Source organism: Bubalus bubalis, chromosome 22 (genome assembly GCF_019923935.1).
Source record: "Bubalus bubalis isolate 160015118507 breed Murrah chromosome 22, NDDB_SH_1, whole genome shotgun sequence".
NCBI lineage: Eukaryota > Metazoa > Chordata > Mammalia > Artiodactyla > Bovidae > Bubalus > Bubalus bubalis.
Window position 1 is genome coordinate 9,593,981 of NC_059178.1, and position 14,456 is coordinate 9,608,436.

Below are 14,456 nucleotides of genomic sequence, written 5' to 3' on the forward strand. Positions count from 1 at the left end.
GTTTAACGCCACCCAATACATTGAATAGTGTGTTGTATTAACAACCACACCAAAACTCTGACAGGCAGAAGGCAGCTCATGAAGCCACAGGAATAGAGTTGCTCCTGTACCCGAAATGAACTAATTTCCCAAGAAACAATAGAATTCTTCCTTCCCCTGCTGAAATATACTCATGGCTCTTGAAACTGACAGATACTTTGCTACAATAGCAAAGAATACTTTGCTACAATAGCAAAGAATACTTTGCTACAATAGCAAAGAATACTTTGCTATTCTCTCTCAAAATGCTGGGAGGTTAAGTTGGAAGTGTTTTCAGCACTTCACAGCTGAAGAAATTAGGTGCTGGAGGTGAAGTTCACTGAGAAATGAGAGCCAGTTTGCTCCAGAAGACCCATTATGTCACTCTTTCCAATGATTCTCACACTCACATTTATCTTGGGTAATATTATTTAAATGGATTGGTAAAATGCGTTATTGAAGAACTAAAATGTGTAGGAAAAAGGGTAGAATAGAAAGCTAAAAATAAGAGTGAAATAGCTTGGGAATAGTAAACAACCATGGAATGACTGATTGCAAATGAAGATCTCCTAATCACTCTCATGTTATAACTAGGAACTGCTGTGGATAGAACGAATGCAAATTTTTTTTTTAATGAAAAATATCTATCCTGCAGAGTATGTGAAAGCATGAGGACCACACTATGCTGGGCAGACTTCACAACACATCGTAAGAACTCCAGGATCTCAAGATCACTTCTGGGCCCTTCCTATTTAACTACCCACTAGCTATGTATCTTTTGTTACATGAAGTTGAGACTCTGGAAGTAAACATCTCAATAGTCATATACATGTTAACAAAACAGAATCGTCCAGTTTCATGTGTCGCCATAAAGGTTCATTTACTTTTATTTGAAAATCTAATTTGCTTATTTTCCAGGATCTGTGCTAACCACAGATTAGAAGCAAAATGAAAGGAGGAGGAATGTAGTCTTCAGGAGTAAAGTATACGGAAAACAAGAAGAAGCCAGAATTCACATTAAATATGTGAATGAAAAAGCAGTTTCACTGAGGTCACCGAATATGATTGATCATCTTTTAGGATAAGGACTGAAATACAAATATTTTTCTGGGATCAGATGGACTTATTCAAAGGTATCCTGTCCCAGACTGCGATATACTCAAACAAAACATCGGCATCCTTTTTATTGATTTCACCTCATTGCCCATTTGCCCATCAGAATTCAATTACTTAACATTTTCAATACCAGTTACTTTAAAACTGACCGGCTATCCAACTAATGTGCTGGATACTGGCTTATATCAAGAGCCTGCAGTTTCTCCGAGAGGTGTAGGAGTGGGGCCCATTCTCTCACCTACCTGTTCCTTTCCCGTGGACACTTCTGTGCAGAACAGTCTGTAACCTTGCACTGGACCGTTTGCATAGGCAGGGGGTTCCCAGGTAATAAGAATTGAGGTAGGTGAGGTAGATACAGCTTGCAGGTTTTCTACTGGCCCTGGAACTTGCACTGTTTACAAGAGAAATTGATTAGTACAAGTAGGTTCTCTTTCTCGAAACAAACAGAATTACATCTTTTACAGTTTAAGGAAATATAGCACCATGTACTATTTTTAGAATCATATAGTATAAGAATGTAAAAACACATGGAATACAAATAGAAAGTAGTGAAATTTTAGAACCATTCATTTTAAAATTCAGAACAGAGCTTACATTAAATCTAAATTACTTATTTCATTTAACAGTTGAGGAAACTGGTCAAGGAGTCTAAATGACTAGAGTAATGGCTGAATTAAGAGTGGGATTCTTAATCTAAATTCTTAGCATGGAGAATTTTCTACTTTGCCAGTATGCCTTTGCCCATGTGTTGCTAACTGCAGAAGGAAAAGAGGAAAACAATTAGAATATTTGTAGATCATGGTCCTACTTATAATTCAAGTAGGCAGTACGGTTATGGATAATTTACCACATTGTCTTTATTGAAGCCATCATTTTACAATCTTGCCCAAATCTGGGTCCTTTAAATTAATTTCAAGATTTAATTTCAATTTTACTTTCTAGCATTCCATTTTCTCTTGCAACTATTACTTTACTTAATCAAGGATAAAAAGCTTATTCATTAAAGAAATCAGATAAACACAGGTCCACAATCACTTAACCAAAACACTTATGTCCAGAAATGTTTCTATATGCAGAAGTTCTCGGGTTTTATAAAGGTAACACGGTGCATACGCAGCGCTTTACGTAAGACCCTGAGTGGAGTCTGTTGTGTTGTAGCGCCCTGTTATTACACCATCCATTTGCAGCAAACATGCATTCACACCAAACAGAATTATTCAAGACTATACACAGCCTGACATAAGATCAGGTGCGATGAGGCTATGAAATAAGTTAAGAAAATCCTTCGTTTCAGATATGCAAATTTTGAATTTCTTTACAATTTTTTATTTGCTCATAAGCCTTGAATATAAATATGTGGTTTGCAAATGGTAAATGCAATAACCATGCTAGTTACCGGACTCCAAAATAAATAAATAGCCCATCATTGCAAGCATAGCAATGACTTTAACATGCTGTGTATTCCCCGCCAGCCTTAGATACCACCCAGCTTTGGACAGATATACATTCCAGGCCTCTAATCAATCCCTTCTGAGTTTGAACTTCCATAGCAAATACCATATGAAACCCCAGCTGACATGATATCCAATGACAGACTTCCTGGATCGGCATGGAGCCTGGGCCTCTGGATCATTTTCAGAATTTGTTCCACGGAACCCAGCTCCTTAAGGCATTACTGCTCACACTTTTGGGGCGGGGGAGGCATACTCAAAAACGAGTATTTTCTGCTGAGACAGGCTGGGACCTGAGTCCCTTTGCTGCAATGCTTGTACATGGATAAAAGTCTCCTCAAGAAACAAAGGTTGACTGGCCTCTTATCAATTTCTGTTGATTGGGAAAGGGCAAGAATTTCGGTTGGCATTGATATCACCTTCATACATTACCCCACCAGTCTTCAAATCCTGAGAATCCTTATTATTGACAACTGCATCCTTTTCATGTTAACAAGTGATTATTAATAATCTCTTAAAAAATTTACATGGAAATAATTTTAAGCCCACAGAAAACATTAAGAATGCGAATAGTACATACAATACCCTTGTTCCCTTTATCCAGATCGACCTATTGTTAACTTTGTTCTATAAACTATCATTCTCTCTCTCAATTATCTATCTATCTATCCAGATTAGGCCACACTTATCAGGGCTCTTTACCCCGAAACTCTTTAGTGCATATTTCTTAAGAATTAATGTGTACCTGAATAATATAGCTGTCAACTTCAGCATTTCGTATTAAAACAATATTTTATCTAATCATCGTTTGTATTCAGTGCCAACTGACTTGGTAGTGCCATTTATGCAGCATTTTCATCTCTAGTTGAGGATCCAGCTTATGGTCAAGTTTGAACTTTGCTACTATATCTCTTAAGTCTATTTTATACTGAGACTGTTTCAAAGCCTTTCTTTACTTTTAGGCCATTTATTTTTTGAAGAATATAGTCCTATTTTAACTGATAGAATGTTCTCCATTTTAGGCTTGTCTTTGTTTCTACCTACTGAGTTTAGGTTATACATCCCAGGCTGAAATATGTTGTCCTTCTCAGGGCATGGTATCCAGAGGCATGAGATTTTTGAACCCTCACTTATGTTAATCTTGTGAACTAGGTCAAGGTGCTATCCGATTTCTCCACTATAGGGTTAAGTGGTCCTCCTGTACTCTGGTCCCCTGCTTCCCTGCTTGCAACTCATAAACAATCTGTGTGGAGATGCTACACTGGAACCGTGCTCTTTAACAAAGTCTCTAGGTCCTTAGGCTGAAGAACAAACACATGAATGTATATACACAGATACACACAAAAACTCTCAGGAACATACGTATAGCCACATGTACAGATGCGTATGCTATCTTCCATGACTCTACAGAGACGCCACCCATCCTAATCCATCTCTGTAGGGCTCATTCTTGCCTTTCCCATTCTTCTTCTATGGGATCTTTCTTTCTTCCGAAGGGAGAACTGTGACTCCCAAACAGTTGTATTTTGACAGACATTTCATGAAAGTGTCCTCACCTCAGTATTCTTCCACAGAAGAGTAATTTTTCTATGGAAATCCTTTATTTCACAAATGGAACTTTAGTAGACAAATGTTAAACAGTGGTGAGTCTTGCCAGTGTCAAAGTTTATAGTGATGCAGTTAGAACTGTATTATAATAAAGCAGATATTCTGTTCCATGGGGGCGGGGGGAAGCAAACTAAAATGTGCCTCCTGATACTCTTCAACTGGAGGGGCTTCCCAGGTGGCTCAGTGGTAAAGAATCTGCCTGTCAATGCAAGAGATGCAGGAGTCATGGGTTCAATCCCTGGGTCAGGAAGATCCTCTGGAGGAGGAAATGGCAACCCACTCCAGTATTCTTGCCTGAATAATCCCACAGACAGACAAATCTGGCAGGCTACAGTCCAGAGGGTCACAAAGAGTTGGACACGACTGAGCACACATGGACACACGCTTCAACTGCATTTTCAAAGTGCAATATTTTAAACAACACACACACACAGAAGTCGCTCAGTCGTGTCTGACTCTTTGCGACCCCATGGATTGTAGCCCACCAGGCTCCTCAGTCCATGGGATTTTACAGGCATGAATACTGGAGTGGGTTGCTGTTTCCTTCTCCAATTTTAAACAACAGTAAGTAGTAAAAACATTACTGACTTACATGTTTCTTTGATTAACAAAGACAATGCGAACACTTCAAGAAGGACTATTTCTGATTTGGGATCTACTATTTTTCTAAGGAAGGCAGACAGAGAAAGGCACAGAAGCAATGAGATTGAATGACCTGCTAAAGATACATGTTGAATGTAAGGTAACCAGGATTAGGAAAGTTACCACAGAGCATATTCCTGCAGCCCACTGATGTGTATGGGACGGAATGTATTTTTTGTTGCTTTCTCATGGCTAAAGTGGAAAGGGCATTGCCTACTAAAATGAAAGTGAAAGTCACTCAGCCGTGTCCGACTCTTTGTGACCCCATCAACTATACAGTCGATGGAATGCTCCAGGCCAGAATACTGGAGTCGGTAGCCTTCCCCTTCTCTAGAGGATCTTCTCAACCCAGGGACCGAACCCAGGTCTCCTGCATTGCAGGCAGATTCTTAACCAGCTGAGCCACAAGCTTATTCTGAGAGCAAAGATTCAGATTTTAAAACGGCCAAACTCCAAAGCCATCACTCCTGCTGAGAGATGTAACACATTCAAGGAAGGTTTTCGGGAGGTGTCTAGAAGAAAGGAAGCGGAGGCAGTGTTTGGGGAGTTTCTGCCTGTCTGTTTCACTGGAGCACAGTGGGGTGATGGGCAACAATTCAAATTGTCTTCAATATTTGAGGAATGAGGCAGAAAATGAACTTGCACTTCACCTGCACCACCACGTGTAGTCAGTGGCAACCTTGCCGAGAGATCAGGGCTGTAAGGGGCGCCAGTGTCACTCTCAGAGTTTCCTGAGGCTCCTAGTGTGGCTTGGGAGAGAATCTAGAAATGACCCCTGCACCCAGAGCAAGTCCCCTGAGAATCCGGAAGGATGAGCTGAGAGGGCTACATGGGGTGGGATGGGAGGATGTGTCGTGACTCTGAGACGTGGGAACCAGCACTTCCATCAGGCGCTGTGGCAGAGGAGTCTACAGGGACTCAAGGCAGAGTCAAGACAGCACCCCCACAAGAACAAACATTAGTCATCCTTCTCCTCTGATGATTCCAGCCAAGGCTGCTGAGCGTCCTGGCTGTCCTGGGTCAAAACCCACGCTTAGTTTCCCAAATAATAAGAGCAGCTGTCTTCTTCATGGGGATATGCACAAGGCTAGGTATACAGAAAGTATTCAACAAATGTGAGTTGAATGAATGACTTTATATAAATGCTATGGTAAGTCATGAGCCTAAAAATATAGTACATAGTCTAACGCATTTGATTTCGTTGATTCAGAATTATTACTATGAGTGATCAGAAAATTGCATTTTCCTACACACCTGATGAGAACTCAAGTTGGTATGTTTGTCCATGTTTGTTGCACGCATAGGAGCCTGTGTGCACTCTGTCCATAGTTTAATTTGTCTGTATGTATCTATGGCCTACATACAGTTACCAACAGGGGAACATCAGGCAATAAGTAAGTGTCGTAATTTGGATTCAGGACACACTGGTAGTGTCAATACCAATGATCTGTTCACCAATTGGATTATTCTCCTTTCCTAATGATCATTAGACACCATCGAGGAAAAAGATGTGCTTTGGAAGCCAGAAGAATTTGAGGCAGAGATCATAGACACCAGAAGGAAAAAGGAGCATTCAGAGCATTTAGATTAAGCATTCACAAACAACACTATTTGTTTCACAGCTAACATTCGACTAGTTGGTATAAAGTTTCCAATTGTCTTTCTCTGAAAAAGTGTTGCATTTTAGAACAAACTTACTTCATATCTTAACTTTTTTTTTTAAATATTTTATTTTGTGATTTGATTCAATTGGTAGATTTTCTGTAACATTCTCGTATATTAAGATAAATACCATAATCCTATGTTGTCCTAAGTAAATATAAACATCACAACATCAAAGAATTATCAAATATATGTTTATCATATATAATAATATACATGCAATTAATGTAATCTAATCTAATCTGTTGTTTAGTCGCCGAAAATATTTTTTGAGTATTTTTGATCTGAGGTTGATTGCATCCAGGCATGCAGATACTACAGATATGCATATCTATACATATATTATTTATATATTTAATATATTTTATATATATATATGACTGTATGCTGCATGCATGCTAATTGCTTCAGTCATGTCTGACTCTGTGCAACCCTATGGACTATATTAGGCTCCTTGGTCCATGGAAATTTCCAGGCAAGAAATTTCCTGGGGTGAGTTGCCATTTCCTCCTCCAAGGTATCTTCCTGACCCAGGGATCAAACCCATGTCTCTTAAGTCTCTTGCATTGGCAGGCAGGTTCTTTACCCCTAGCACCACCTGAGAAGCCCCATAAGACTGTGTATCTATATCTATATATAAAAAAGTAGTTGGCTAGACTGGCATTGATTAATGAGTTACTTGCTTAAGTTAGATTCCATTAGGTTAGATTAGATTGAGCTTCCGTGGTGGCTTTGCGGTAAAAAATCCACCTGCCAATGCAGGAGACATGGGTTTGATCCCTGGGTCAGGAAGATGCCCTGGAGAAGGGAATGGCTACCCACTCCAGTATTCTTGCCTGGAGACTTGCATGGACAGAGGAGCCTGGAGGGCAACAGTTGCAAAGAGCTGGACATGACCGAGCAACTAAGCATACAAGCATCTGCAGGTTTTGGGATCCACGAGAAGCCTTGAAACCAGTGCCTCGCAGACACTGAGAGACAACTATACAGACCTACAGGCATACCTTGGAGATCCTGCGTGTTAGGTTCCAACCATCCTGATAAAGCAACTATAATAAAGGAAGCCACCCCAAACTTTTGGTTTCCCAGTGTACATAAAAAGTTATGTTCATGCTATATTCTATTATATAGTATGTTTTCTATTATAAATATATTCTATTATATAGCATGCATTTTGTCTAAAAATCTACATATCTTTAAACACTTCATTGCTTAAAAAAAAAAAAAAGTCTAACCACCATCTGAGGCTTCAGTGGATCATAATATTTTTGCAGGTGGAGGGTCCTGCCGTGATCTTGGTGCCTCATCAGGGTGGTGGTTACTGAAGGCTGGGGCAGCTAGGGCACTTTCTTAAAATAAGAGAATGATGCCGTTTGCCAGATCAATTGAGTTGTCCTTTTACTTGAACATTTAGAGGCCATCCTAAGGTTATTAACTGGCCTAATTTCAATATTGTTGTATCTAAAGGAATACAGAACAAACAACATGTGTCAGTTATGTTCAGCTTCTTTATACGGGTGCTATTAGTTTGTGGCATCTGTTGGATCATAGAAAGAAGCAAGAGAATTCCAGAAAAACATCTACTTCTGCTTTATTGACTATGCCAAAGCCTTTGACTGTGTGGATCACAATAAACTGTGGAAAATTCTGAAAGCGATGGGAATACTAGACCACCTGATCTGCCTCTTGAGAAATTTGTATGCAGGTCAGGAAGCAACAGTTATAACTGGACATGGAACAACAGACTGGTTCCAAATCGAGAAAGGAGTACGTCAAGACTGTATATTGTCACTCTGATTATTTAACTTATATGCAGAGTACATCATGAGAAATGCTGGGCTGGATGAAGTACAAACTGGAATCAACATTGCTGGGAGAAATATCAATAACCTCAGATACATAGATGATACCACCCTTACTGCAGAAGTGTAGAAGGAAAAATGAGCCTCTTGATGAAAGAGGAGAGTGAAAAAAGTTGGCTTAAAGCTCAACATTCAGAAAACGAAGATCATGGCATCCAGTCACATCACTTCATGGCAAATAGATGGGGAAACAGTGGCAGACTTTATTTTGGAGGGCTCCAAAATCACTGCAGATGTAACTGCAGCCATGAAATTAAAAGATGCTTGCTTCTTGGAAGAAAAGTTATGACCAACCTAGACAGCATATTCAAAAGCAGAGACGTTACTTTGCTGACAAAGGTTCATCTAGTCAAAACTATAGTTTTTCCAGTAGTCCTGTATGAATGTGAGAGTTGGACCATAGAGAAAGCTGAGGCCAAAGAATTGATGCTTTTGAACTGTGAAGTTCAACTGAGAAGACTCTTGAGAGTCCCTTGGACTGCAAGGAGATCCAACCAGTCCATCCTAAAGGAAATCAGTCCTGAATACTCACTGGAAGGACTGATGCTGAAACTGAAATTCCAGTACTTTGGCAACCTGATGCAAAGAACTGACTCATTGGAAAAGACCCTTATGCTGGGAAAGATTGAAGACAGGAGGAGAAGGGGATGACAGAGGATGGATGGTTGGATGGCATCACCGACTCGATGGACATGAGTTTGAGTAAGCTCCTGGAGTTGATGATGGACAGGGAGGCCTGTCAGCTGCAGTTCATGTGGTTGTAAAGACTCGGACTGAGTGACTGAACTGAGTTTCTGGCACCCCCAAGTAATTTCAAAAACAATAATGAATATTGATCACAGATCACCATGACAAACATAATAATCATGAAAACATTTGAAATATTGTAAGAACTACCAGAATGTGACACAGAGGCACAGAAGTGAGCAAACGCCAGTTGGAAAACTAGTGCCAATAGTCTCTCAACAGAAGGCTGCCACAAACTTCTAATTGTAAAAAATGCAATATCTGCAAAGTACAATAAAGCAAGGTTTACCTGTATATAGATAAAGAGATAGAAAAAGATGATCATCCAGACCAAAACAGCATCTGTATGTGAGATGTTCTTTTTCACAACATTCCTGGTTATTTCCAAGACTCTGTGTTTCATCCTTCAAAACTGAGTTCCTCTACTGAGTTTATGATTAACCCCTCTATCCAAACTTTGCTCCCTTTCTTTTCCTAAACCTGTTCCTCTCAAGACTAAGGAGTATCAAAAAAAAAGGGGGGGGGGGTACTGAAACTGTATACAAGCCTCTGTTGTTCCTTGAAGTAAAAAGCTTTTCCTTTAGTATCCAAGGCCTCCCCTGGGTCTCAAAAGACTGGCTCAGGAGTTAATGACTAGGAAATATGAAGATGTAGAAACGAAGAATAGCTGTTGGGCCAGGAAACTAGCAGTAATGCAGTTATAAATCAGCCACTTAGCAGAAACAGAGAACTCACAGTTCCCTGAAAGACACAGATAAAGGACTAAGCACATTTCTAAGTTGTTCTTACAGAAAGCAGACACCCACCAGATGAAAATTGCTGACCTCAAGTATACAGACCCCAGACCAGTTGAAAGCCAGAAGTTTAATGATGCTAAACTTCACCTTGAAGCCAACCAATTTGAGAATTCTGCATGAACTGATCAGACCCCCTGTGGTCCCCTTCCTCACATAGCCTTTAAAATTCCTTCCCTGAAAGCCACTGAGAAGTGTGAAACTTTTGAACATGAGGTGCCCATTCTTCTAGCTTCAGCTCAATTCAGTCACTCATCCGTGTCCAACTCTCTGTGACCCTGTGGACTGCAGCATGCCAGGCCTCCCTGTCCATCACCATTTCCCGGAGTTTACTTAAACTCACGTCCATTGAATCGGTGATGCCATTCAACCATCTCATCCTCTGTCGCCCCCTTCTCCTCCCACCTTCAATCTGTCCCAGCATCAGGGTCTTTTTCAACGAGTCAGTTCTTCATATCAGGTGGCCAAAAAGTACTGGAGCTTCAGCTTCAGCATCAGTCCTTCCAATGAATATTCAGGACTGATTTCCTTCAGGATTCTTCTTGCTTGGTGCCATGCAATAAACACTGTACTTTCATTTTTACAATCCAGTGTCAATAGATTGGCTTTACTGTGCAGGGAAGAACAGATACGTTTGGTTCAAAAACAGCTTAAAGATATTACATGCTTGCTTTTATTCACAGCAGTGCTATAAATTCAAATTCCTAAATTCCCTATTACTTTCCTTTTGAATTATAACTCTAAGAGAGGCCTGTGTGTGTGTTGTGTGCACACACACACACACATAAGCACATAAGTATATTTTCATACATTTATGTCTTTATTCAGATTTATATCTATAAACTATACTTGAATATAACTTATACACTTTTACATGTGATTCATTATATGCATATTAGAAAGAGACAGAAAGAGAAAAAGGGAGACTTAAAGATGTTCAATAGTAGAAATTAGATGTGGAGTCAATAGTTAACAGCTTCAGCTTTCCATTTCATTACATTTGGTATGTCAGTCAAGAACCTTAATGTGTATAACCACTCATCATTTCCAAGATGTCTTTCATAATCCCCACCGATCCCCTCAGTTGGACAATAATTTTGTTGCAAACTGCATCTAATTTCTCTCCATCTCTATTCCAGTTACCTCTTTCTTCAAAGAATGGAAAGATTTCTGAACAGATGCATGATCTATGCAAGTAACTCATCAATCAATGTCAACCTAACCAACTACCTTTCTAAATTTCAACATGCATTACAGTAGAAATTCATTAGAATACCTGTACCTAAGAACAAATTAAATACTGACATTAGAGTAAATGAGATATATTACATGTCACGATTTGCAGAGAACAATAATTTCTGACTATATATATAAATTTATAGTGTAACAGGGTACTTTATAATGAGAACTTATTGCATATTAACCCAAAAATGGCATATAAAAGTTGGCTGAATTTTTAATAAAGCATGATTTATCACATATATCAATGACAGGATGTGTGTCTATGTTCTATATATGATTAGGTGAGTGGACTTGGGGGGAATATTAGAGTTTAATGAGCTACAATTAATTGAGATGAGAGTCAGAAGGTATGATTTCTTGTCACTACTCTACTTATGATAGAGATCAGTCATTGGCATCAAGAATCAAGGTGCCCATGGACTGCCTGAAATTGTTTGCAAGTTTGCGGTAATGTAATATATACATTTTTTGAAGTGTAGGGTACAAAGTTTACATTAAGGATTAGATAACATCTCTGGTTTCTTTTGGTTCTGAAAATCAGTCATTCTTTACCATCAAATCATTTGTCTTAATTGTTAATTACTTTATGATGGGAAATATGGCAATGATTTCACTTTAGATATCCTCAATTTTTAATAAAATGCTATCATTTCAAAAACAGAAACATTTATGAAGTAGATGTTTCTATTTCGTTTTGCAAATCATGGGTAAGTCAAAGGCATATGAATTCATTTGCTTTAATTTACCAGGTATTTTAGATTTTCCAAATGTCAGAGCTTCTGATGATCGAGTCAGATAGCAAATAAAAACTAATACCCTATTTTCTTTTCTTTCTCTTGCTCTGTATCTATTCTAATGTATTTGTCTACCTTCCTGACTTCTCTGTACTGTAATTTGATGTTTGTATTAAACACACTGACATCCAAATTATGATTTATCAGATATATGCTTCTAAAAATGGGAGTTTAAATAACCTCTTCCAAATAAGAATGGAATATAAGGTTTTCATAGAAAAAGCTTTAGAAGGATCAAGGCATGTCTCTGTCATCATAATACTGAATGAGGCTGATATCTTTTCACCATTATACTGATGTTTCCCAGCTGGTAGTCCCAAATGAAGACAAATGTTAGTGTCAGAGAATATGTAGTTGAACATCTGAATATTTAAAGTCTCTTCAAAATGACTGTGTAGTACAATGTTCCTAAATCACTAATTTAGCAGCCACTAAATTTTATTTTTTAGAACCAAAGTAATAGTGCATTCAAAAAAAAAAATCACATGTGTTATCTTTCAAATAATGATCTATAATTCCCATACCCTCAATTCAGGCCAGAATTCTGAGGGTGACTCTACCTTCTTATGCATGTACTAATATAAAAATGATTCTTGAGTCTATTTTAAAAATGGATAGCAAGAAATCTAAATAATTATCTGTAGTGATCCAAATGGGCTTAGGCCACAAAGTGCTCTTATTTAAGCAGCAGCTTCCACTGCCAATGATATCCTCACTGAATGTGTTTCAAATGCAAAGCATTTCTGAAACTATTTGCATTTATTGATAATAAAGTGCATGCTTTGATGGCCTCTTTGATTTTTTTTTCTCCTGTAGTTAACAGCTTTAATGATATTTCTATGAAATCTGTTTCTATTCTGTATGGGGAACGCAACATCAAAAAGCCTGCAGGCAATGTAATTATTAACATAATAAAATCCCTTCTTGACTGAAAAACGCAGTTAAGAGATATGACAGTAGTCTGGCAAGGAAGAAGTGCAGACTATGGGGGTAGGTCTCTATTACCAAAATCACAGGCGTCTGACAAGATTTGGTTGGAGGAAGCAGTTATTACCTGATCATTTTATTTTTGATTTGAATAGATGCTATTAGCTAACTCACAATATACTCAACTCTGTCCTTATATGTATGTGTGTGTACACATGTATGCATGTGTGTGTCTGTAGATATATATTGATGTTGGTATATACAAACACAAAATATGTGTGATTTATATGAGTTGCATATTACCTATATATACAAATGTGTGCATGCCTATGGAAGACCTTGAAGCTGCAGCCCATGGGTCACAAAGAGTTGGGCACGACTGGGCCACTGAACAACAACAACTAATACACACACATGCTGATATATTGTTTTTGTTTAGTCACTAAGTCGTGTCCAACTCTTTTGCGACTCCATGGACTATAGCCTGCTAGGTTCCGCTGGCCATGGGATTTCTGAGGCAAGAATATTGGAGTGGGTTGCCACTTTCTTCTCCAGGGGATATTCCCGACCCAGGAATCAAACCTGCATCTCCTGCACTGGCAGGCAGATTCTTTACTGCTGAGCCACCAGGGAAGTCCCACTGTTATATTAAATAATTGATATTTTTGACAATGTAGTAGAAAACACTTTAATGATTCTTTTTGAAGAAAAATATCTTAAAAGTAGTCTTTTTGTGGTAAAGCTTCTAGAACTAGGAGTAGTGTTATAATAAAAGTGATTACAGAGACTGAACTCAATGTCAGATCTTTTCAGTAGAGCAACAGATTTTTCACTAACACAACCAAAAGGTAATAACCTTGATGAAGGACATAGCTTATGATGAATTTCATTTTGGAACACATTAGCTGCCCTTGAGGTTCAGCTGGTAAAGAATCCACCTGCAGTGCGGGAGACCTGGGTTTGATCCCTGGGTTGGAAAGATCCCCTGGAGAAAGGAAACGCTATCCACGCCAGTATTATGGCCTGGAGAATTCCATGAACTGTATAGTCCATGGCGTTGCAAAGAGTCAGACATGACTGAGTGACTTTCACTTATTTACTTACTAGCAATGCCTAGAAATGTAAAATGTAGTGGGTAATGTAGATTCCTGACTGCATGACTGAGGTTTCAAATGATTGCAACTGGAGATTTTTAAGTAAAGTCAAAGGCAAATGGTTTATCATACAGAAAAACTGCTGAAAATACACTGAAGTTAAAAACCTAAGGTTTCAGGCAAATTGCTTAACTTTCGTATTATTAAATGCTTAATGTCATGTAAACTCAGTTATAGTGACTTAATATTTTTTGCCCTAGAAGAGCTTGGGTTTGGTCCCTTTCCATTGTGATTGAAATCTCTAGATAAAAGTAACAGTTCATTTTGAAGTCTAATCATACACTTTGTGTGTTTATCATACAATGCTTTCTCTAGTACTGTGAAATATTATGCAGAAATTTTTAGGGAACTTATTAGGACAAAGAAAATATGCACAAACACTGACAATAAAATAAACACACACACACACCTCTTCACAGATGATAAAGTATATAAGAAT

At 38.5% G+C, this 14,456-nt stretch overlaps 1 protein-coding gene across 10 annotated transcripts in view; it reads right to left on the minus strand.

Annotated features, from left to right (window-relative positions):
* DCC (DCC netrin 1 receptor) overlaps nucleotides 1-14,456 on the minus strand; it is a 1,367,203-nt gene that overhangs the window by 357,759 nt on the left and 994,988 nt on the right. For all 10 annotated transcript variants that reach the window (XM_044934810.2, XM_044934809.2, XM_044934814.2 and 7 more), the window contains one exon: nucleotides 1,377-1,525. In XM_044934810.2, the coding sequence (XP_044790745.1) occupies nucleotides 1,377-1,525 (149 nt within the window). The remainder of the gene's footprint in view (nucleotides 1-1,376; nucleotides 1,526-14,456) is intronic.